At 39.7% G+C, this 26,728-nt stretch overlaps 1 protein-coding gene across 2 annotated transcripts; it reads right to left on the minus strand.

The window, feature by feature from the left end:
- Positions 1 to 939: 939 nt before the first annotated feature.
- Positions 940 to 26,023, minus strand: steep1 (STING1 ER exit protein 1). Of its 2 annotated transcripts, XM_072270953.1 has the most exons (7): positions 25,813 to 26,023; positions 23,943 to 24,060; positions 23,028 to 23,069; positions 20,839 to 20,977; positions 5,899 to 5,988; positions 3,816 to 3,908; positions 940 to 2,624 (listed from the first exon to the last, which is right to left on the minus strand). In XM_072270953.1, the coding sequence occupies exons 1-7, from the start codon at positions 25,934 to 25,936 to the stop codon at positions 2,562 to 2,564; spliced, it is 669 nt and encodes a 222-aa protein (XP_072127054.1). In that variant the 5' UTR covers positions 25,937 to 26,023; the 3' UTR covers positions 940 to 2,561. The 2 variants fall into 2 exon arrangements, with proteins under 2 accessions (XP_072127054.1, XP_072127056.1); XM_072270955.1 differs by lacking the exon at positions 23,028 to 23,069.
- Positions 26,024 to 26,728: the final 705 nt, after the last annotated feature.

Below are 26,728 nucleotides of genomic sequence, written 5' to 3' on the forward strand. Positions count from 1 at the left end.
CAATTGATACTAGAACGTACAATCATCACAGCAATATTTGATTCTGCGCTTCCCACTTCCTGGATTACAAATATTAAATATTAAAAATAGTAAAAGTCAGTAAATATTAAAAATTTAAATTATAAATCATAAATAGAAAATAGAAAAATGGAAAGTAAGGTAGTGCAAAAAAAAAAAACCGAGAAGCAGGTGTGGATATTTGGAGGGTACGGCCCAGATCCGGGTCAGGATCCGTTTAGCAGTCTTATCACAGTTGGAAAGAAGCTGTTCCCAAATCCAGCCATACGAGTCTTCAAGCTCCTGAGCCTTCTCCCAGAGGGAAGAGGGACGAAAAGTGTGTTGGCTGGGTGGGTCGTGTCCTTGATTATCCTTGCAGCACTGCTCCGACAGCGTGCAGTGTAAAGTGAGTCCAAGGATGGAAGATTGGTTTGTGTGATGTGCTGTGTCGTGAACACGATCTTCGGCAGCTTCTTTCGGTCTTGGACAGGACAACTTCCATACCAGGTTGTGATGCACCCTAGAAGAATGCTTTCTACGGGGCATCTATAAAAATTAGTGAGGGTCTTAGGGGACAGGCCAAATTTCTTTAGTTTTCTCAGGAAGTAAAGATGCTGGGTGGGCCTTCTTGGCAGTGAACTCTGCTTGGTTGGACCAAGTCAGGTCACTTGTGATATTGACCCCGAGGAACTTAAAACTTTTGACCTGTTCCACTTGCGCACCACCGATGTAAATTGGGTCCTGCGGTCCGCTACTCCTTCTGAAGTCAACAACCAATTCCTTCGAATATTTAGTTTACTCAGGGATTTCAGAGTTAAAATATCTGTACCCAAATCTTTCTCTTTTTTTTGGAATAAATTCAACCTCGTCTTAAGAAAATGCTGAAGCCTTTAGAGAACTGAAGAGAGAAAGTAGGGTCAAGGTTCAAACATTCATTTTATTATCAAAGTATGTACGCAGAATACGACTCTGAGATTCGTCTTCTCCAGATAACCATGATAGAGAAAAACCATGAAAGTCGTTGAAATAAAAGATATCAATCTCCCCCCGCATGAAAAAGAAACAAAACTCGCAAACCCCAAACCCCCCAACCCCTCCCTCGCACAAAAAGAGTTTGCACACACGAACATGGCAGTTAAAACCTCAAACCTCTAACTCCTAAGCCCCAGCCACGCAAAAATAAACAGTGACAATAACATCAAACCCCCAGGCTCTGTCACACACAGAAATCTAACAGATCAGGGTGAGTGGGAGAGTAAGTGAGAGTGAATGCTCCCTTAAAGGGAAGGGGTGTGACTTCAGGATCCAATCTAGACTCAGCGGCCATTTTATGAGTTACTTCCTGTACCTAGTGAAGTGGCCATTGAGTGCATGTTTGTGGTTTTCTGCAGCCGGAATGCATCAACTTCAAGGTTCGACATGTTGTGTGATTAGAGATTCTTTTCTGCACACCACTGTTGTAACGCATGGTTATTTAAGTTACTGTCACCTGCCTGTCAGCTTAAACCAGTCTATCCATTCTCCTCTAATCTCCCTCATTAACAAGGCTTTTTCGCCCACGGAACTGCTGCTCACTAGATTTTTTTTGCTTCATGCACCATTCTCTGTACGCCCTAGCTCATTCAACCTATCTTCATAAGAAAAGCCCTCTAGTCCAGGCAGCACCCAATAACATAGAAATCAGAAACCCCACCCCCAAACCAATTCTCAGCCACGCATTCATCAACCAAACCATGCTATTCTTACCCTCACAGAGATTACTCCTCTTCAACTTCCTACCTAGCTTCCTAAACAAGGTTATATTATAAGTTAGGTTATTTTCTCACTTATTTCTAGAGTTGTTAATGAAAAGCATTAGTTGGTTTTTATTTCACATGGATTTCTCTACAAACATCAATTATGACAACAAAAAATCCAGTTTAGAGTCGTAGAGAACTATTTGAGTGACTAACTGTAAAATACCTTTAACATTCTACTTGAGAATAAAATAGTACTTCCTTTAAACACATGAACCAAACACGATCCCATCAGCTTTCAGGTGTGAACTTCATCAAGGCTTGGCAGATTGTTAGGACACAAGCATCACATACAACTCTAGTGATTACATGTGCCCTCTACAGGGTGACATGTACTCACTAGGGTTGTGTGAGATACTTGTGTTCTAATAGTCCCTCCTCCTCCAGCCAGAGATTTAAAGCTCTTCACAAATCTGATTAGAAAGCAGACATAACCACTTCTTTTCATGTCTGGCTGTGTAACTCTCACTCTCAAAACACCTTAAGAAAACAGGAATGTTCTAAAGCGAAGGGATGTGAGAAAACAGTGAAAAAAATGAAAATATCAAATATAAATGTCTTCTTATACAAGTGTATTCCTAAATAATAGACCTTACAGTAGAAATGTACAAGTTTGTGCAACATAATCCCTTTCTCATACACAAACAAACTTTACATTCTCCTCATCTATTTATAGTCTCTATATTTAACGTGGAAGAAAGTACATTTGATGCTGCTCAGTTGTACTCCATGTCTTGTGTCAGGAGGCCACTTTCTTGAATCCACTGTTCACTTGAACTGATTGTCAATCAAGGTTCCTTTCATCTTGGCTTTCTTAGCCTCTAATTCCGCCTGTGAAAAGAAAATAAATTTATTACACAGGAAACCTGAACCTGGCCTACACTGAAAACACCAATAGATTAATTTGGAAGTACCAAGTTCATTTTTTAAAATTTATTAGCTGTACAGATTTACAATGTTTTTTTTTGTTGATTTGTATCAAAGTAACTGTGCATTAACTTCAAGACAACTGACACAAAAACATTGAGCAAGCTCAGGACTGTGGTTTACCCTTTCACAGTACCAGTCTGATGCAACGTCTCATGTCCAGGGAATGGTGACCGCATCAACCTGGCTGCAAACCTAATCATATTAATTAATTATTTCTGTTGCAAAATGTACAACATTTTACAAAAAACAGAACATGTTTGCACAAACATTTGGGACAGAAGCTGCAAATAAAATATTTAAAGAGTTTGGAATTTCTAAAATGCTATTTATTCTGAGTATATGATAGTTCACATTTAAATTAAGTATGAAATTCACTCAACAGCATCTTAGTGGCATCCAATTAAAACTCAATTACACCTCATTCTACAAGGCATAATATTTTCAATGGCTTATGAAGTATTATACAGCATTGAAATATTGCATAATACCTCAAATCTCGAAGTTAATTGTATTCTTATTCATACACTCTGTGGAGAAGTGTGCTATCAATGAGGGCAGCTGGTTTAGCTGAGTAAAGGTGTTGAACTTGGACAGATTCTTCATTACAACTGCACATTGAAAACTACAGTATTAATTTTTCAGCCATAAAAAAAACACAAGTTGTAGGGGCTGGCTTAGTTTATTTAATATGCTGAATTTAATTTGTTATTGGGAATGAGAAATTAATAATTTACAATGTTCTTCTGAATGAGATCCAGGAATAAAATCCTATACTGGCGTCTTGTGACCACATTCAGCTCAACTCCAAACACCTGAACTTTCCTCATTTCACTCAGGGCCAGAATGAACAAGTTTTTTTTTTAAATGCACTTGCAACCACATCTGAGCCACAAGTCAGATTAAGAAATTAATGTTGCCGGGGCAAAAAACTGCCTATGCTCTGTCAAATTCCAGCTGGATTATACTTTCCTTTACAAATTAATTCTGTGTTCCATATTATCTGCAAGTTCTAATTGCAGAGACACCATGTCCTGAAATCTGGAGTACAGATCTTTCACACAATGATAATGATTAAAATAATGCTTCACACACCAGCTCCTGCAGTCTCTTCTTGCTCATGCCTTTCCGTTCCAGTTGCTTCTCAATGACTTTGGCATTTTGGGCGTAGGAATCAGCAATCTCCCTCTGTCCAATGCACAAAACACAAACAGGCAAAAATCAGGGATTATCTCTCGTCATGTCATTCAAAGTGATGACTCACTGCCAGCTCACTTGCCCAAATCCACAACAAATTTACAATATATGGAATGAAACAAAAAAAAATACTTAAAGTTCACCCTGTTACTGGATAAGTTTTATGTTAATGAATTCTCTGGATTATTGGAGGCAAGAACAATTCTCATGCATTGTTCTCATCTCGTGCCTTGCACATTGTATATCACCCTTGACTGGATGCAGCAATATCACATTAGTATTGATGAATGGTACAGGGGAACTCAAGGACACAAGTTAAGCAAAATATAGATGTATTCTTGTAAATATGTATACATATTTATCAAGAAACTCTTGGGCAATAAAGACACCCCAAAGGCGGTTAAAAACTGAGTTACCCAACTTTGTAGCTTTGTACACTCATTGGGTGTTTGTTCAACTTAAATGGATTATCATTTCAAGTAGTGAACTCCAGACTGCTCCTACTCATAAAATAAATTTCTCTTAGGGGTAATTAGACTTTGGAATTCCTTGACCCAGAAAGCTGAGGAGACCAATCGTTGCACATATTTAAAGATGAGGTAGATTTTTAAATTAGCAAGCGATTAGCAGACAGGAAAGAGGAAGAAACAAACACTCAGTGGCCACTTTACTAGATGCCTCTTGTCACTAATAATGTGGCCAATGAGTATGTTTGTGCTCTTTTGCTGCTGCACCCATCCACCTCAAGGCTCGACATGCTGTGCCTTCAGAGATGCACTTCTGCATATGACTATTGTAATGTAGTTATTTGAGTTATTCTCAACTTCCTGTCAGCTTGAACTAATCTGGCCATTCTCCTCTGACCTCCCCCTAAGCTGCTTGCTGGATCTTTTTTTTTGTTTGTTTTACGCATCATTCTCTGCAAACTCCAGACACCGTTATGAGTGAAAATCCCAGGAGATCATCAGTTTCTGCAATAGGCAAACCATCCCACTTCCTGGCACCAACGATCATTCCACGAGGTCAAGGTCACTTAGATCACATTTCTTCCCCATATTGATGTTTGGTTTGAACAATAACTGGACCTCCTGACCACATTTGCATGCTTTTATATGTTGAGTTGCAGCCACATGATAGGCTGATTAGATATTTGCATCAACAAGCTGGTGTACCTAAGAGTGACCACTGAGTGTATAGCAGCCAGGACCTTATTGAATTGTGGCATAGACTTGAGAAGATAAATGGCCACATCAGCTCTTTTTTTTGTGAAGGACTTGACCAAACCTCTCATGAATAGACAGACAATTCTCCTGTCGTCCTCCACTCTACCAAAGAAAACTCCAGCATAGTCAAATATTCCACATGTTTAAAATTCTCCGCCCTGGCAGTAAATCCTCTGCATCCTCTCGATAATGCCAAGGACAGAAAAGTAAAGGGTCTGCCTCTTGGTAGGAGACTGGAGCAATTTTCAAGGCAACTCTGTTACAAACTTCTCCGGCCAGAGACGTGGCAAGGGTAAACAGAGGAATTTGGGATTCATAATATGATTATGTTACCTAGCCAAAAAATTGTTTATAATTAGTGAAAGCTTTAAGCTTCACAGAATGTTCTTCTATTAGACTGAAATGTTTAAGTATTAGGTCTGTAATTTCCTGGGTTATATTTGCATTTTACCAAATCAGAAAGGTCATTTCTGATGTTATTTACAGATGGTGCACAAGGACTCTCTCAATAAAATTGGAAACAAACTGAATGGAGATACTTTAATATGATACAAGTTAACATCATACTTTCATATTGCAATCCAGGAAGCATTTTAATGAACATGTCAATATAGTTTAATATATTTATCCCCTCATGGGATGTGGCTATCACTTACAATGTCAACATTGGCATTCATCCCTGACCACCCTTAGCAACTAAATACTACTTTCATGATGTTCAACTATGCAGTACTAAAATAAACATCCCTAGATCTTACCGCTTCAATCTCCTCCTCCTCCTCATCAATGGTTGAGACAGTGACAGAGCTAAATTTGCCCATATCTTTGGTCCTCTTCGTCATCATCACCTACAGAAGCAAAAACACGCAGATATGTAGTAAAGGCATATTTCTGCTTGACAATTTGAAGGAAATAAACAAAGGAAAATTCTATTTCATGAAAACATGTTACCATTTCTCAAGTCTATATACTGATCATATTTACCTGAGATTTATTTTCTAACAAAACTATACTTTTTTCTTCCTATACTGTGCAATCTGCCCCAAAGCTAGCATCAAAGCTGTTTTTCCACAAATAATCATCAGTATGCAAGAACAGAACTAAGGCAAGAAGACTGCCCTCAGATTTAAATTTATTTGTGTTCAGAAAATTCCTCAGTCTTCCCCAATGGCAGAATTGTATTCTGTAAGCACAGATCCATGTTCTATCACTCCATCATATTGACAGAGCACAAAAAAAGTGAGTGATTCATTCTGTAACTGAAATACACTGTCACACATGAAGCAGCAGGGAAACAGGCTATTTAATCCTAGTCCGAGTTGATCAGTGAGCATCCTTCTGTGTTAATCACACCTCCCAGCACTTTGCCAATGCCTTTCTGTGCCTGAACAACTTGAGTATTTATCTACAGTTACTTCTTAAATGATGTCAACAACTCTCCCTGGCAGTACATTCCAGGTACTTACAACTCCCTGGGTGAAGAAGGTCCTCCTCATATCCTACCTGAATCTCTCTCCCCCTTATCCAAATCTATATCTTCCAGCCCTGATATGGAGAAATGTTTCCTGCAGTTGACCCAGCCTATACACCCACCTAACTTTACACACCTTGGCCATAGTCATAGAACGTTTCAGCAAATAGGCCCTTCACCTATCTAGTCAGTAATGAACTATTAACCTGCACACAGACCACAGCCCTCCATACCCACGCCCCCATTCATGCACCTATTCAAAGTTCTCTTAAATGTTGAAATTGAACCTGCATCCACCACTTCCACTGGCAGCTCAATCCATGGTCTCATCACCTTGAGTGAAGAAATTCCCTCTCATGTTTCCCTTAAACATTAGAACTTTCACCCTTCTCCCATTCCCTTTAATTCTAGTCTCACGCAAACTCAGTAGAAAAAGCGTATCTGCATTTACCCCATTTATACCCTTTATAATTTGGTATACCTCTATTAAATCTCCCCTCATTCTTCCACGCTGTACGAAATAAAGTCTTAACATATTCAACCTTTCCCAATAACTCAAGTCCACAAGTCCTGGCAACATTCTTGTAAATTGTCTCTGCATTCTTTCAATCCTATTGACATCTTTCCTGTAGGTAGGTGACCAAAACTGTACACAATACTCCAAATTAGGCTTCACCAACATCCTTGTACAACTTCAGCATTACAATCTAACTCCTATACCCACTTTGATTTATGAAGGCCAATGTGCCAAAAGCTTTCTTTACAACCCTATCTACCTGACACCATTTTCAAGGAATTATGAATCTGTATTCCCAGATCCTTCTGTTCTACTGCACTCCTCAGTCCTGACTGTTCACTGTGCAAGTCCTATCCTGTTTCGTTTTCCCAAAATGCAACACCTCACATTTGTCTGCGTTAAATTCAATCTGCCATTTTTCCAGCTGGTTCAGATTCAACTGCAAGTTTTGATATTCTTCCTTACTGTCCACTACACACCCAATCTTGGTGTCACCTGCAAATTTGCCGATCCAGTTTACCACGTTATCATCCATATCACTGATACAAATGACAAATGGGCCCAGCACCAATCCCTGAAGCACACCACTGGTCACAGGCCTCCAGTCAGAGAAGCAACCATTGTCTACTACTCTCTGGGAAAGCAAATGTCTAATCCAATTTACTACCACATCTTGAATGCAAAGCAACTGAACCTTCTTCACCAATCACCCATGCAGGCTTCTGTCAACAGCCTTGCCAAAATTCATGTAAACAAAATCCACTGCCTAGTCTTCAACTTTCCCGGTAACTTCCTTGAAAAACTCGAAGTTTGGTCAGATATGCATAAAGGCATGTTGACCATCCCTAATCAGTTACTGCCTCTCCAAATATTTACATATTCAGTCCCTTAGAATACGTTCCAATAACTTACCCACTACTGATGTCAGGTTCACTGGCCTATAATTTCCTGGGTTATTCTTACAGCTTTTCTTAAACAGCGAAACAATATTAGCTATCCTCCAATCTTTTGGCACCTCACGCATGGCCAAGGACGTTTTAAGTATATCTGCTAGGGCCCCTGCAATTTCTGCACTGGCCTCCCACATGGTCAAGGGTACACCTTGTTAAGTACTGGGATTTATCTACCCTAATTTGTCGCAAGACAGCAAACACCTTCTCCTCTGTAATCTGCTTATGGGCCATGACCTCACGGCTGCTTTGCCTCACTTCCATTGTCCATTTCCTGAGTAAATACAGATGCAAAAAATCCATTTAATCAGAATCAGATTTAGTATCACTGGCATATGTCATGAAATTTGTTGTTTTGCAGCACAATAAAAAACTACCCTGTGAACTATAATAAGTATATATAAAAATACATTAATTTAGTTGTGCAAAAAGGGAGGAAATTCTGAGGTAGTGTTCAAGGGTTCATTGTCCATTCAAAAATCTGATAATGGAGGGAAAGAAACTATATCCCCCCATCACTGTCAGCTCCTTTCATAAATGACCATTCAGATCTTCCAGGAGAAATTTTGTGCCTTACTATCTTTTCGTTCTAAACATATCAGTAGAAACACTTGGGACTCTCCTTCACGTGTCTGCTAGAGCAACTTCATTCTTTCTTTTAGTTCATCTGGTTTCCTTCTAATATAATTGTTCTTTTGTATTTCTTGTACACCTCAAATACTTCATTTGCTCCTTCCTACTTATACTGCTATGCACCTCCTTTTTATTCACCAGGGCCTCAATATCTTTACAAAACCAAGGTTCCATAAACCCAGTGTCCTTGGCTTTCATTCTGACAAACTCTACTCCCAATATTTGAAGGCCTCCCACTTACCAAATACACTTTTGCCAGAAAACAACCTGCCTCAATTCATACTTGCCAGATCCTTTCTGATACCATCAAAATTGGCCTTTGTCCAATTCAGAATCTCAAACCAAGGACCAGACCTATCCTTTTCCATAATCTTCGCCTACCTTGTCTCATTCCTTAATAAGAGATCTTGTATCGCACTCTCTCTAGTTGGGACCTCTATGTACTGATTAAGGAAACCTTCCTAAACACATTTGACAAACTCTATCCCATCCAGCCCTTTTACAGTATAGAGTTTCAGTCAATATGTGGAAAGTTAAAATCACCTATCACAAACTATGTTTCTTGCAACATGTCCTATTGTATCCTACTCCACTCCAGCCAAGACTCTGCTCCTTCAATCGCTCTTCATCTGCTCCATCCCAGTGAATCTTCTTTGAACTCTCCCTAGCACTATCACATTCTTCCTATACCTTAGACCAGAACTGCTTGCAGTATTCCAACTGAGCTCTGACCAAGGATTTAAGAAGATGGGGCATAATCTCCTTACTTCTGTATTTAATGCCCCAACTAATGAAGACCAGTGTCCAGTATGCCTTATAGTCCATCTCCTTTGCACCTTCAAGGACTTCAAGATGCAAAAGAGATAGACCAGAAATCGCTGTTTCTCAATACTCCCCAAGATCCTACCATTCATCGTGAAAATCTTAGCCTCATTAATACTTTGAAAATGCATAATCTCACATCTGTCTGGATTAAACTCTACCTGCCATTTTTCAGGTCACTCAAACACACCAATACCTCTCCAAAGCCTAAGACTAACTTCCAACCAACCAACAACTCCACTAACCTCCAACACAAGAAATTCTGCAGATGCTGGAAACCCAAAGCAAAATACACAAAATGCCAGAGGAACTCAGCAAGATAGGCAGCATCAATGGAAATTAACAGCCAACATTTCAGGCTAAGACCCTTCTCCATATTATCTGTGAACTTACTGATCTTGCCCCATACATCCAAGGTATTCAAGTACATAAGCAGCACCAATTCTGTGTCACAGAAATACAGTCATAAAAATACCCTCTACCATCACTCTCTGCCTCCTATCGTCAAGCCTATTTGGATGCGGTTTGACAACTTGCTCTGGATACCATGGGCCCTACTTTTTAAACCAGTCTCCCATAAACTACTACTACTAAAGTCCATAAAGGACTTTATCAAAAGCTTTACTGAAGTCCATCTCAACACACACACACAAAATGCTGGAAGAACTCAGGAAACCAGGCAGCATCCATTGGAAAAGAGTAAGCAGTCAATGTTTCAGGCTAGATTTTTGTGTGTGCATTACCCATGAGTTAGCTCATTTTACTGTTTTAACTCTCATCTTGCAAAGAATATATTGTTTCCTAACTTTTCCAATAAAAGTGTAAATCAAAGATGCAAAACTATTTGTTGAATGGTGCAAACAGTTATAGTCACATTAGCAAGCCAGAGTTGGAACAAAAATGAGACAAAGTGGCTGAAAGGAATTGTACATTGTGGCCTGTCTGTGTGCAAGTAATCATCCATAAAGCACCGAGATACATAGTACATTGATACACATCTGGAAGAGAACAGACATTTAATGCTTTAGAAAGACTTGTCATCAGATAACTTGAATGTCAAGATTACTTAATTGATGCCATGCAAACTTAACATTTTTTGAGTATGTACTGTATATAATGCATGATCTACTTAGATACACCACTTGGCCCGATCATTTTGTTCCTTTGTGTCAGTGCTGCTGAACCTTGACAAGATCAATGTAGTTGAGATATCTTTTAAGGCTAATGTTCAGCATGATTTCAGAATTAGTTTTTGAACAGTTGTAAGAAAATTGTTTTCAGCAAATACTCAAGAGATCTTAAAGAATGAATTTACTTCAATTGCACATGAATGGGAAAACAGAAAGCCAATCAGCAAACTATGAGCTGCTTCCACCCTAACTAAATCCCCCACTATTTCACTGGCCCCCAAGAACTTACGATTACTTCATTTGAAACTGTATTACAGCAGAAAACAGCGGTAACAATTTCTTTGAACACTGATTGAAGGAAAAGGAAGATGGGAGACATAGGAGGCAAATAATAATCTGCTCTGTTTCCCATTTACTCCTTCAGCGTATTCTACTACCAACAGAGAAGAATATCAGGTATAAATTAAACATCATCCAGAATCTCTGCAACAGATAAAGACATCTTGGAAGACAAGTTCAACTTGTCCTGGGACCAAATCCCCCAGGTGGGGTAGGTCAGCCAAAATGCTTTTAATTATTTTTCCATAAAGCATTTTGACTGGTGTCACCAGAAAGTCTTCAAACTTAAGCCTTAGAAATCCCATATCTCCTAACATCTGAATATTCTCAAGAATGATTGAATACACTGCAGGTGGACACAAACTGCAGCCGAGAAGCACCAGCTCTCCCAAAACTCTGCAGCATTTACACAATTAAATAAATATTGCTGGAGGGTGTGTGGGTAAAGGAGGGCACTGGGGGTTAGAAGGAGACAAGGGTATGATGGAGAATTAGTAAAGGGACATGGATGAGGCAACAATAAATATTCTCCAGACTATTCACAAGTGTGGCTGAAACTCTCAAGGGTTGTAAAAGTCTTTCCATCACGTTTGTTCCTCATTTGATCTGCTGATGGAAAGTTTGGAAAATGCCAGTGATAAGCCTGACATACACTCTAATCATTTAGATCACCTCCTCACTCAATCTTTAGGATTGTTACTGTGCAAGATAACATTTTAATCAAAAACTGCTTTTACATACAAATGTCACCCTGTTCTTTATGGAAATAAAAATCTGACAGATGTAATTGCTAGTTTAAATAAATCACAAAAGCTACACTCTCATAACTGCATTGTACTGCTCTTTTCTAGAACTGAGCCTTCCATTATCACTGCAGAACATGGAGAACATTTTGTAAAGTTATGATTGTCAAAAAAAATTTACCCTTTGAAGTAAAAATAATTGAGATAACGATGCAGATTAAATACAAAAGTAAGTTTAAAAATGTAAAAGGGAAAACAAAATCCTCCTAGATCGCAACAGTCCACAGATGTTACATCAACTCCACCAATACGGAATCAAATAATGAACTTCAGCAATCAACTTTACACTCCCTCAAAAATAAATGAGAACAAAAGTCTTAAACTCAACAACCACTTTTTTGGATCTACAAATACCGCAAATTATGTTAAGGTATAACAAGAAAGAAAGATAGAAGGACACGAGACCAAGGCATCAACAGTGCCAGAGTTAAAAAAGGAATTAAGACAGGGTCATGGAGGGAAGGGAGTAGGAAAGGAAAGAGAAGTGAATAAGGATGAATAAGAAAGTGAAAATACAGACCAGACAAAACACAGCATTTGGCAGAAATTGGAGTTATTATTTTTCCATTCTTTCTAATCACTGAAGTAGTATTTTTAATAATGTTTGAATTACAGTGTAAAACATCCCAAGTTAACATTTTTTCTTATATAAAAACACTTCTGAAATATTTGACCCAGCTTAGACTCTGCCTCAAAAGGAATAATTTCAAAATACAGATAAGAATTACATCCTATGAACTGACTTGGAGGTCGATTGTGAGAAACGTTTATCTTTAAGAAAGCAATAACTAAATGACTGAATAACATATATTATATGCAATAATATAGGGAAATATAGGGTCCATGAAAACGACAAGACCTCAAAACTTTTGAAAGTTCAAGGTTTATTCTTGGACGGGGAACTTGATAGTGAACTTTCTTATTGTGCTTTCCCCTTTGTTCCACAATAATTTCTAGATAACTACTAGTTCTCAAATTTCACAGAAATATTCCAAAATGTACACCCTGACACTCTCACCATCAAACTGCTTCCAAACTAAATTTATCCTCTATATGGTTCCAAACTAGACTTGCTGATCTTTGATATTCCATCCTATATACATCATCACAAGAGCTCCAAGTTTAACTCTGGTCACTTTGCTATTTTGTATTCATCCCTAAGATATATCATATCCCAATGAATGTAGCAAGGCCCACAGTGTATGCACACAACCACTGCACCAGACCTGATCCATTGATGCTTTTTCACCTCTACACCCTTCACTTCTTCCTTTACATTATTCATAGTCCCCTCCTCCCATCATTAACCTCACTTTATTTCTCTACACTTGGTTCTGTTGCTCTCTGCACCAACTCTTCATTAGTCCTCAACAATAATATTCCCACACCTGCACAACACCCTCTCACAAGCCTCCTTTTTCAGTCTCTCAAAACATCATTGTGGCCATCTTCACTCTGTATTCTTACCTTTCACTGATCTCTCTGTCAGCTCATCTGCTGTGTCAAATCATGAGACTGGCCCCTCTAACCCACTGCTTTTCTGGCGCTTGGTTAGCCACCACTGCCCATAGCTACACCTTCCTCCAGAATGCACGTCTATTCCAGGTGAAAGATCGAGGAAATAGTCTGTTCCGAAACTCAGCACTAATCACCACCCATTCCCTTCAAATGTAGGGGAAATATCTGTAATAGCCAAACTATAAACAGTGCCTTTACAGGATGTTGGGGGAAAACATCCCATTGGACTCATGAATTAGATGCAACCAGCTCCATCACAGGCACAACCCTCCTCATCATTGAGATCTTCAGGAAGTGGTGTATCAACAAGATGGCATTCATCACTAAGGACCTTACCATCTGTGGCATGCCCTCGTCTCATTATCAGTATCATGGAGGAAGTACAGGCGCCTGAAGACCCATGCTCAGGGGAGGGAACGTCGACTCAGACCATGAGAGGCCTGCGTCGGGTATTTTCATGCCTTACAAGGCGCAGATTGGAAGTCTGTGTGGGGCACCACTCCTCGCACAGACTAGAGCAATGTGTGATCAAGTGCCTTGCTCAAGGGCACAAAGACACTGCCGCAGCTGAGGCTCGAACTAGCAACCTTGAGGTAACTAGACGAACTCCTTAACCACTTGGCCACGTGCTTAACACAAACTTAGAACTGCTCAACAACTTAGAAATAGCCTCTTCTCCTCTGCCATCCTATTTATGAAAGGTCCCCATGAACATGATCTTGTTAATCCTTTTTATTTGCTCTAAGTATATTGTAATCTGTAGTAATCTTATGTTTTGCACTGTACTGCTGTTGCAAAACAACAAATTTCATCTCATGTGTCAGTGATTCTGAAACCAGAGGAGCTGGGAGAAACTCAAGAGTCACAATATGTAGACTCTGGTGCTCAGCACCTGAGGTCAGGTTCGAGCCAGGGCTGCCAGACTTGTGAAGCAGCAACACTATCTGCTATCACTGGCTTGGGTGAACTACACCAGCTAGAATTAAGCAACATATTAATTCTAAAATGCCCATGTCATTTTCAAATCCATGCATGGCAATACCCCCCTCTCTCTATGGCCTCTTCCCGTAGGGTATCTGCTCACTTTGACTATTCTGGCAACCTAGGCATTCCAAATTCAATTACTCCAACACCAGCATTAACCCATTCAACTCCAAAGCTTTCAGCTCTGAGGTTTCTGACTGCTATGCTCTATTATCTCTTTCCTCCTTGAAGTTAGTCCTCAAAATCCATTGGCATTAAATCCACCTCTTTCCCCTTTGACACTCGTGGATAAATATCCATGTACCACAGACGACATCCTATCGGGGTACATCATGTCTTGGTGTGACAGTTACCCTGCTCATAACTGAAAGAAACTGCAGACAGTGGTGTACATCACAGAAACCAATTTCCACTCTACAGACTCTTGCCTACACTTCACTGCCTCAGAAAAGCACCCAGCATAATCAAAGACTTCACCTGCCCCAGACATTCTCTCTTCTCCTTCCTACCATCAGGCAGAAGGACAGTTTCTATCCTAGAGACTACTGAATGGGTCCCTAGGACAATAAGATATACTCAACCTAACAATCTGCAGCTGCACAGGGCCCTGGTGAGACCATACCAGGAATATTGTGTACAGTTTTGGTCTCCAAATTTGAGGAAGGACATTCTAGCTAATGAGGGAGTGCAGCGTAGGTTCACAAGGTTAATTCCCAGGATGGAGGGACTGTCAGATGTTGAAAGATTGGAGCGACTGGGGTTGTATACACTGGAATTTAGAAAGACGAGAGGGGATCTGATTGAAACATATAACATTATTAAGGGATTGGACACGCTAGAGAAAGGAAACATGCTCCCGGTGTTGGGGAGTCCAGAACCAGAGGCCACAGTTTAAGAATAAGGGGTAGACCATTTAGAGCGGAGTTGAGGAAAAACTTGTTCACACAGAGGATTGTGGTTCTGTGGAATGCTCTGCCTAAGAAGGCAGTGGAGGCCAATTCTCTGGATTTTTTCAAGAAAGAGTTAGATAAAGCTCTTAAAGATAGCGGAGTCAAGGGATATGGGGAGAAGGCAGGAAATGGGTACTGATTGTGGATGATAAGCCATGATCACAGTGAATGGTGGTGCTGGCTCGAAGGGCTGAATGGCCTACTCCACCTATTGTCTATTCTGTTCTGACCTTGCACCTTACTGTCCACCTATAATGCACTTTCTCTGGAACTGTAACACTATCTACACACTTATTGTTTTACCTTGAACTGCCGCAAGGCATTGCTGTAATTAATTGATCTACATGACCAGTATGCAAGACACGTTTCTCACCGTCCTCTGGTAGATATGACAATGATAAACCAATTTACCAAAATCTTGATCATCTCCACTTATATCTTTTATTTAATAAAATATAAAATAGTGCTTTAAAATGCTATTGTGAACCACCATGCAAAGAATTGCTACATCACAGTTGCTTTAAAAAAAATCTTGGCTTTGCAGCTATCAGAAATCTAGAAATGCATCCAAAGAACTTAATTAAGTATCTTGGGATTGTTTTACAGAATAAACAAAGACTTCCAAACCCTTCATATTTCTGAGCTAGACATTAGTTTTTCTTTCTATTTAAAACACAAAGCCAAATTAGATAACAAATGAAGACAACACTCTTCATTTGTCATATCTCAACAGAAACTAATTGCTCCCTTGTGGTAGTGTCTGCCTTTGGAACACAGATTCTCACAACAGGACAAGAGGTTTTGCCTTAGTAACTAACTTGAGATATACTCTGGACGATACAACATACATTGAATGGTAATATACCTTGGCATTTGTTGTTCCTTTTCAGTTACTAGACTTAATTCTACTATATTCTAACTGCTTTCAGATGTTCCTAACTGGTCCAACTATTCAACTATTAAAACTCCCCTGCAGCCAACATCAATTAATGATCATCTTCTCAAAATACAGCTTTGCCCAAGATTTTAACTTATCCTTGTTTCTACAGCTAGTTTGTGACTACATCTTGCAAATGCCTTGCATAATTTTTTGTCATGACTAATTAAATACTAAAACCACTCTGAGGTGGAGAGACCTGTAAGTAACAATGAGAGTGTAATTAACAAATCTCAGTCAAATCCCCAGAACATCCTGATCGTATTTTGACAGCTCTTAATCGGTTTTAATGATCAGAGACTTTTGTAATCAGTTCAAAAAATGATTAAAATAAAAATTGGAACGAATAAATTTATTTAAAAACACACTTACGTGATAGAAAATTTATTAAATCCAAATCAGGTTTCATATTACTGGCATACGTCATGACATGTGTTGTTTTGCAGCAGTAGCACATTACAATACATCATAAAAACTATAAATTATAAGCGTAATAATAAGTAATAATAAAGGCATCCGTTAGTCTTGCGAGACCATGGATCTGCGCCTGGAAATTCTTCACTCTCCAGGGCGCAGGCCTGAACAAGGTTGTATGGAAGACCAGCAGTTGCCCATGCTGCAAGTCTCCCCTCTCCACCACACCGATGTTGTCCAAGGGAAGGGAATTAGGACCCATACAGCTTGGCACCAGTGTCGCCGCAGAGCACTGTGTGATTAAGTGCCTTGCTCAAGGACACAACACGTTGCCTCGGCTGGGGTTCGAACTCACGACCTTCAGATCACTAGTCGAATGCCTTAACCACTTGGCCACGTGCCCACACTGCATATACAACAAGCATATGTAAAAAGAAAATTAAATTAGTATAAAAAGTGAGAAGATATACTGAGATGGTGTTCATGGGGTCATTGTCCATTCAGAAATTTGATGGCAGAGGAGAATATGCTGTTCCTGAAACACTGAGTGTTCCTATACCACCTCCTTGATGGTAGCAATGGGAAGAGGACACATTCTGGGTGACGGTGTCCTTAAAGATGGATGCCGTGTTTTTCAGGCATCATCTTCTGAACGTTTCCTGGATGCTGGGGAGGCCAGTGCCCATGATAGAGCTGGCAAAGTTTGCAACTTTCTGCAGCTTTTTCCAATCATGTGCAGTGGCCCCTCCATATCAGATGGTGATGCAACCAGTTAGAATGCTCTCCACTGTACATCTGTAGAAATCTGTGGGTGTCTTTAGTGACGTACCAACTCCTAATGAAATATAGCAGTTGGTGTGCCTTCTTTGTAATTGCATCAACAAGTTGGGCCCAGGATAGATCTTCAGAGATGTTAACATCTAGGAACTTGAAACTGCTCACTCTTTCCACTTCTGATTGCTCGATGAGGACTGGCATGTGTTCCTTCAACTTCCTCTTCTTGAAGTCCACAATCAATCCCCTGGTCTTACTGACGTTGAGTGTAAGGTTGTCGCTGCGACATTACTCAACCAACTGATTTATCTCACTCCTTCTTATTGATTTTGAGTATCAATTGATTTTTTAAATGTCTTAAAATAATGATGCTTAACTACAACTGTGACTTATTATCACCATCACAAATTCTGCCAACAGTAGACTTTCTAAAGCATCTTTTGTGGTGGTATAATAATAGGCAAGTGTGTTGGCCGCTCTGGTTCCACAAGTGATATGTTAGCGGTAGTTGTTCAGAAACTTCTTCAAGCTGGCCTGGTTGAAATCTCCCACGATGATAGGAAAGACTTCCGGGTGTGTATTTTTGTCCTTGCTGATTATTGCGCTTAGTTCCTCCAGTGCCTACCTGACATTGGCTGAGAGAAAAATCCCTCGGCAGATAAAATGGACAAAGTTTGACTGCCAGATGTTCCAAGTCAGGTGAGCAGGACTGAGACAGAACTGCCAGGTTTGTGCACCATAATGAGTGAATCATAAAGCATATTCCCTCGTCTGCCTTTAAAAGACTCAGTTGTCATAGCTTTGCAGAGAATCATGAAGCTATCGATCTACAGCGCTGGTTCGAAATGGCTGGATAGCCATTTTGCCATAAAGTACACAACAGTCACTGATTTCCTTCCGGTACAGCAATCTTGCTCTGAGGTCTTCAATTACATTTTTCAGAGATGGTACATTCGCCAGCAGGATAGTTGGGAAAGGGAATCTAAAGCCATTGCATTTCAATCATACTTCCAGACTGGCACACCATCCCCGCTTCTGTTACCTTAAAGCAGGACTGCACTTGTGACCCAATTCTGCCTTCCAAGGCTCATCGATTTTGAGTATCAATTGATTTTTTAAATGTCTTAAAATAATGATGCTTAACTATGACTGCGACTGTGGAGCACACAAACAGTCGCCCCCTTAATGGCGCCATTCGAACTCTGAAAAGTCATTTTAAAATCTTAAAGATTTAAAAATTATTAAGATTACCAAAATAAATAAAACCTACTTTGCTGATTTCATTTATCAATCAAGCTCACTAAACATATTTAAAAGAAGTGCATCCAGCTGCTCAACTCCAGTACATTGTACTCTACCCTGGCCTCACTACAGAGTTCAACAACGTAGCCACAGGACAGTCATCCAATCCACAGTTTGCTCCTGATTTTCACATTGTGGCATTGGTATAGAAGTCACGAAAAAGCTAATCCAGTCACCACTGCAGCTAGCCACCAATAAGCTGGGGGAAAAAATTGGCAAGATCTGGTCTTGTGACCTGAGATAGAAACATAGAAAATAGGTGGAGTAGGCCATTCGGCCCTTCAAGCCTGCACCGCCATTCAGTATGATCATGGCTGATCATCCAACTCAGAACACTGTACCTGCCTTCTCTCCATACCCCCTGATCCCTTTAGCCACAAGGGCCTTATCTAACTCCCTCTTAAATATAGCCAATGAACTGGCCTCAACTGTTTCCTGTGGCAGAGAATTCCACAGATTCACCACTCTCTGAGTGAAGAAGTTTTTCCTAATCTCGGTCCTAAAAGGCTTCCCCTTTATCCTCAAACTGTGACCCCTCGTTCTGGACTTCCCCAACATCAGGAACAATCTTCCTGCATCTAGCCTGTCCAATCCCTTTAGAATTTTATACGTTTCAATCAGATCCCCCCTCAATCTTCTAAATTCCAGAGAGTATAAGCCTAGTCGATCCAGACTTTCATCATATGAAAGTCCTGCCATCCCAGGAATCAATCTGGTGAACCTTCTTTGTACCCCCTCTATGGCAAGAATATCTTTCCTCAGATTAGGGGACCAAAACTGCACACAATACTCTAGGTGTGGTCTCACCAAGGCCTTGTACAACTGCAGTAGTACCTCCCTGCTCCTGTACTCAAATCCTCTTGCTATGAATGCCAGCATTCCATTTGCCTTATTCACTGCCTGCTGTACCTGCATGCCCACTTTCAATGACTGGTGTACAATGACACCCAGGTCTCGTTGCACCTCCCCTTTTCCTAATTGGCTACCATTCAGATAATAATCTGTTTTCCTGTTCTTGCCACTGAAGTGGATAACCTCACATTTATCCACATTAAATTGCATCTGCCATGAATCTGCCCACTCACCTAACCTATCCAAGTCACCCTGAATCCTCTTAGCATCCTCCTCACAGCTAACACTGCCACCCAGCTTCGTGTCATCCGCAAACTTGGAGATGCTGCACTTAATCCTTCGTCTAAGTCGTTAATATATATTCTAAACAACTGGGGTCCCAGCACTGAGCCTTGCGGTACCCTACTAGTCACTGCCTGCCATTCTGAAAAGGTCCCGTTTATTCCCACTCTTTGCTTCCTGTCTGTCAACCAATTCTCTATCCACATCAATACTATAGCCCCAATAGCGTGTGCTTTAAGTTTGCACACTAATCTCCTGTGTGGGACCTTGTCAAAAGCCTTTTGAAAATCCAAATATACCACATTCACTGGTTCTCCCCTATCCACTCTACTAGTTACATCCTCAAAAAATTCTATGAGATTCGTCAGACATGATTTTCCTTTCACAAATCCATGCTGAATTTGTCCGATGATTTCACCACTTTCCAAATGTGCTGTTATCACATCTTTGATAACTCTAGCATTTTCCCCACCACCGATATCAGGCAATTTTAACTGTTTCATTCTTCAGATCCTATTCATTTTGCATAGTAAAACAAAAGAGACATTTTTATCTTAACCAAGTATGCTGGAAAAATCCTGCTCAAATCCATAAAGAGCTATATTTTCAGTAAACCATATGTGCAGTAGGGAAAATAGTTAATTTAATTATTTCCTACGCCCATCCTTTCAAAAACATCCCCAGCCTGAGTAGATTACAGAAAAAACTATGAACAGGTTAGTGGCATGTTATATTTGATAAACATACTTTAGCAAGGTCAGTCACTTAGGACATACTACAGTAAACTAAATAAACAACTATCCTTGATTATTTTCTGTATGTTTCAGTTTTTCATACCAGTTTCACCTCAAGAAGAACGTTCACTGCTTAATCTAATTGCCCTGTTCACACAAACAATGATCCTTTATGTGGCCTTCATTTAGTTGTCATGTAGTGCTCAAAATATTATGAGGTGGCCTTGAACTGCTTGATAAATAAATCTGAGCGAGCTGCATGATGTACATAAATATTCAATCTCACCTTCTTTGGAGGTTCCTGTTTCTGACTATATATACTTGTGGTACCAAACCCTTGGCCAAACTTCACCAAAGCACCATCCACGATGAAAGTAACTGGAGTGTTCTTCTGTTGGTGCTGATAAAAGAGGAGCAAGCCACATCTACAAAAGGTACAAAGTCAATAGACATCTTTTCCTACAAAATGTACATACATTTGGATATTTTGATAAGGACAATGGATTGGATTTGTTAAACCACACCTTACTCCCATGTAAATTGGATGAATGAACACCAAAACTCAAATATTTGAAAAATTACATTCGAATTCTACCAGTAGCCCCAGACTATGAATGTAATAAACATAGTTTAAAGAAATGAGGTTTGCAGCACCCAAAGAAATACAAATGGGACTAAAGAATTGAAGGCAAAGTACTGATAAAACAAATTCAAATACCAAAATATTTTTGAAAGGTTTACTACAAATCTAATTCACTTTTATCATTTTAGTTAAATGAAAATAAAAGTAAAATTCTGAAGTGTTACATTTTGTCAATTATACAACTAGTTCTAAAAATCAAATGAAACAAAAGACTTCACAGATTTAGTATCCATGCCCAAGTCACTTTTGATACAAGGGATAAATCCCTTCTGCATCTCCTCCAAGTTAAATAATTGGATTGCATGGCAATTCTTTTGAATGATACCGGGCATTACCTTGAACAACATATTACTTGTAGTGACATACCAATGCAACGGGCAACATGGTTTTGGGCGATTGCTGAAATTATAAGCGGTCAGAATGTATCAAAATGCACTCTGGAGAGGAGATGCTGGAGATGGTGTAACGCAGGGTTCATGCTCAGCTGAGAGCCGACATCTCCCATCGGTGTTGCCTTCTGGTGTTTGACAGGTGGACTGACAAGTTGGATTGCATGCGTGCATTCAGCTGTGGACTGCCAAGAACCGCATCATAAATTTGCGGGATATGTCACTCAGAGATTTGGAAAATATGTTATTTATTTGTATGGCTGTATTTTTGCTACCTGGAAGATGCTGTGTATATTTCACACCTTCGACCCAGAGGAACATTTTTGTTTGACTATATTCATGTATGGTTGAATGATATCTAAATTTGAACTCATGTAACTTCTATAATTTACATTTTACACCATTTTACATTTTGTATAGTGAATGTTTAATTATAAAAAGTGATTCCAACACCCAATTTTAACCATTATCCAATACAGTGCTGCAATCTCTCAGACAACACTGACTACTCCAAAATGCCATTCTCCTCCAAAGCATCTTCAGTGAATTGATAGACAACATTTAAATGGTCATGTTGCTGAAACATAGCTTGAACAACATGTTTCATTCACTGTTTATTAAATCCCTTCTGAATCCATTGGTCATGCTACTAATCACTAGCCTTCTCATGTGAGGTTCAATTGTGTTCTTGTAAAATTTATGCTCAAGATAAAAATCATTTGTTTCTCTTGTGAATACCACTTATATGATGCTCTCCATGTGCTCGTGCTGCTGCAACTTTCTCAGTGTAGCTATGCAGACATGTACTTGAACATGACAATAAATTCAAGTTTGACTGGGAATTACAGTTTAAAAATAAAAAGACAGAGGATACAATATTGGTATAGCATTAGAGCAGAGGTTCCCAACATTTTTTATGCCATGGACCCCTACTAGCAAATGAGGGACAATGGACCCCAGGTTGGGAAACCCTGCATTAGAGTAAACCAACAGCATTCAAAAATGAATAAAAATTACATAAGCTCAAAATAAAATGTTATTCACTGACTCCACTGTTTTTTTCAGCCTGCATTGTTCAACCTCTCGTGGTCCCTTTTGTCTTTCTGCTCACCCACCCTTTCTCTTCAACCTAAAACTTGTTTGATTTCTAACTTTTCCTGGCTTTTATGGAAGATCAATCTGAAAAATGAACTACATTCCCCTAGATGAATGGTTGAACTGCATGAACAGTTGAGTATTTTGATAAGTTCCTAACTCTATCTACCATGCAACTGCAGCAACAACATCACAAACGAAGCAGTAGTTAATGACAAAGGATCACATCCATTACTCTTCTGCACTTTCAGCTCAGCTTAATCTATGATCCCATTTAGTCTTGACTGTCTATATGTAAAATTCCAGGAGATAAATTAATGCAGTAATGTTATAAATGCAAGTACTTACTTTCCACATTTTTTTCTAAATTGCTTCTCTATCCCTTGTGGCCTATAAATGGGGGGGGGAAAAAAGAACGACGATCATTTTAAATAATTATCATTGAAATGAATTTCACGTGTGAATTTTTAAATTGAATCCCACTCTGCTCGATGAACATAATTGATGAGGTGAGCATTACTCCTGCAGCTGAATTACACATTGCTGTTCTTTCTTTTTTTATTAATCTTCCAAAATTATAAACAGAATAACAATATTGATACAAAGAGATTGGAATTAACTTATTGTTGATAAACATGTACAAAAAAGACTTCAAATAATACAGGTGTAATAGATTTCCAAACTCTTTATGTAGTTAATCACAAAGAAAAAATAAAAAGAAAAAAATAATGCAAAGAAAACCCCCCAAAAAATAAAACTAAATACTAAACCCAAAAAGAAAGCAAACGGAACAAAACAAGGGTGGACCAATATCTTAAATCGAATATATTCAATAACGTCGGCAACTCCGCTCCTCTATTTGTATATTTTAAGTTAATAAGAAGGAATTGGAAAAGGTCAAGTTACATCATATGGAAATGTTGAATAAACGCATTGCTATTCTTCATGGTTTTTTCTTCCTCACTCATTCTGTAACCCAAGAACTTTTTCTTACCATCTCTTGCCCACAATCATGCATTTTTCATCATTAAAACCTCTAATACAGAGGTTTCCAACCTTTCATGCCATGGACCAATACTATTAAGCAAAGGGTCTGTGGACCCCAGATTGGGAACCCCTGCCCTAATATAGTAGTTCAACTTCAAAATTGAGAAGAGAAACCATAACTGTATCTTAACCGTATTTCTGTACTTTACCAGTTAGTGAATAGATTGACTAAAAGCTGAGACAAACTCCAATACCATTTGAATGCTTCTATCTTACCTTCGCAGGTAAATGCTCTCATCTTCCTCAACATTACAGAATTTATGAGCATGTTTGGATGCATCGATAACACGGGCTCTATCCTGTGGTCTCATGGGCAGTTTCTCCAAGTGGCAATCTGAACAAGCAAATGAAAGAAAATTACACAGCACAGTCAGCATGTCCTGGACTGCTCATTGAATTGTGCCAGATTAACCTACGTAGAAAAGGAATTTCCACAGGTTGATCTAACTGAAAATGCATTAGATCCAATTTACCTTCGTGCCAAGTAGGTGTAGAAACTAAATTGAGTTCCTATTTTGTCCACAACCAGAAAGCCTCCCAACAGTTATTAAGATTTGTATCTAAAACGTAACTCAATGGTGGTACACCGGAAACATGAGAAAATCTGCAGATGCTGGAAATCCAGGCAACACAGACAAAATGCTTTAAAAACAAATAGGAATAATCGTAAAATTCTCACAGGTGTGTTCAAACTTCAGTCAGTGCAATCAAAAACAAAATGTGGCCACTGAAAATCATTTCAACTCTTCTCAATGGTTCATCCCAATTTCTTTGGGTAGTGAAAAGTGACAAATAACACTTACTGCAATAAAGAGTAGCATAGTGGAGAGCACATGATTTATAGTGCCAGCGACCCTGGGTCAGTTCCCACCGCTGTCTGTAAGGAGTTTGTACGTTCTCCCCGTGACGTCCCTCCCACAGTCCAAAGACGTACTGTTTGGTAGGTTAATTGGTCATCGTAAATTGTCTCATGATTAGGCTAGGGTTGCTAGGCAGCATGCTCGAAGGGCCAGAAGGGATTATTCCACACTGTATCTCAATAAATAAATATTACCCCAGATGAATTGTGATACATTAAGTTAAAAACAGTAAATACATTAGGCAGAGGTACTAACTGAGATGCAAAATAAATCAAAATATAAAAACAAAATTAGCTTCTTAGCAACACAAACCATATTAGTGGTGGAGGGAGAAAAATCTAAAGTAACAATAGCAACAACTTCAGTAAAATTGGAGAAGCTGCATTTTCATTCCCACCCACACTGCCAAACTTACAATCTAGGCTCCCCCACCAAATAAAACACCCACTCAAAATCTTATGTTTCAATAAAATAACTCTTACTCTTCCAGATTTTCCAGTAAGATGGCCTTCAAACAGTTTCTCTATTTAATCCTTTTCTCATATACTGGCATGTATATTTGTGGAATCATATACATTCTGCATGCCAGTCCTCAGATTTTCTTTCTCCTCATCTAACCATCAATAGAATACTTTGTCATAAGTGAATGCAATTACCTTCAAACTCATCAGATCGCAATTTGTTTTAAGTTAATGAAACAGATTGCATCCCCAGCAAAAAACAAACTGTAGGTCAGACAGCATCTGCAGAGGCAAATGTTTCGAATTAGGGCTGTTCATTGGGACTGACCACTATTTTGCAATATTGTCCTTTGTCCTCTAGCTGTTACATTTTATTCTGCCTTGTCCTACCTCAATGTGGTAATTTGATCTGTATGAACCATATGTAAGGCAAGTTTTTCACTCTACCTCGGTACATGTGACAATAATAAACCATTTGCAAATCCCACAACACCCCCCAGACACAGACAGACACACACACACACACACACAGCCAAAGATGCTGTCTGACCCTCTGAGTCCCTCCAGCAAATTGTTCGCTGCCCCAGATTCCAGCATCTACAGTCTCTTGTATCCTCACTTACACGACATTTAGCGTATCATATTAACAGCAAAAGCCGCAATCTTATGAACGGTATATTCTCACCGCCCGCCATGCTCAGCCGTCCCAACGCAATACTCAAGGCCGAGGCTTCGGGGCCTACACGGACTCCAGCACGTACTTACCAAGGACCAGCACCATCTGTCCACACAGACAGTAATAAACATGCAACGGCTTCTCGCCATCGTCGTACTCCTCGCGGTCCCGGGTGTCGGAGCACACCACGCTGCGTGACACCACCTTCGGCATCCTTCCCCTTTCGCCGCCGGCCCGTTATCCGAATAGGACCTATTCTCCAGCCGCCATGTTGGACCACGAGCCGCAGAGCATTGTGGGATCACACCCTGCTGCTTTGGGTTGTGAACTGTGCGCGCTGCTCAAAACTGAAGCGGCCTCTTACAACATCACCGCTGGTATCACAGCTATGTTTCCAATACAGTATCGTGTCCGCAAACCTTATCTAAAGAGCGAAATTTATTTAGCATCTTTCACAACACTCAAAAAGACTTCACGCGCATAGAATCACTTTAGAAGACACTACAATGCTGAAACCCTGCGTATTTTTTAAAAATTGCTGGAGAACTCAGCAGATCGAGCAGCATCTGTGACAGTGGAGGGATGGTCAAAGTTTCGGGTCAGAAGCCTGTATCAATACTGCAGTTACAGTACTTCATGAAATACTGTCGGGGCAGTGCTGCCAGGATAATCAAGGACACGACCCACCCAGCCAACACACTTTCCGTCCCTCGGGAAGAAGGCTCAGGAGCTTGAAGACTCGTACGGCCAGATTTGGAAACAGCTTCTTTCCAACTGTGATAAGACTGCTGAACGGATCCTGACCCGGATCTGGGCCGTACCCTCCAAATACCCGGACCTGCCTCTCGGTTTTTTTTTGCACTACCTTACTTTCCCTTTTCTATTTTCTATTTGTGATTTATAATTTACAAACGTAAATTTTTAATATTTACTATCGATTTGTAATCCAGGGAGCGCGAAGCGCAGTATCAAATATTGCTGTGATGATTGTACGCTCTAATATCA

This window comes from Mobula birostris, chromosome 10 (assembly GCF_030028105.1).
Source record: "Mobula birostris isolate sMobBir1 chromosome 10, sMobBir1.hap1, whole genome shotgun sequence".
Lineage (NCBI taxonomy): Eukaryota > Metazoa > Chordata > Chondrichthyes > Myliobatiformes > Myliobatidae > Mobula > Mobula birostris.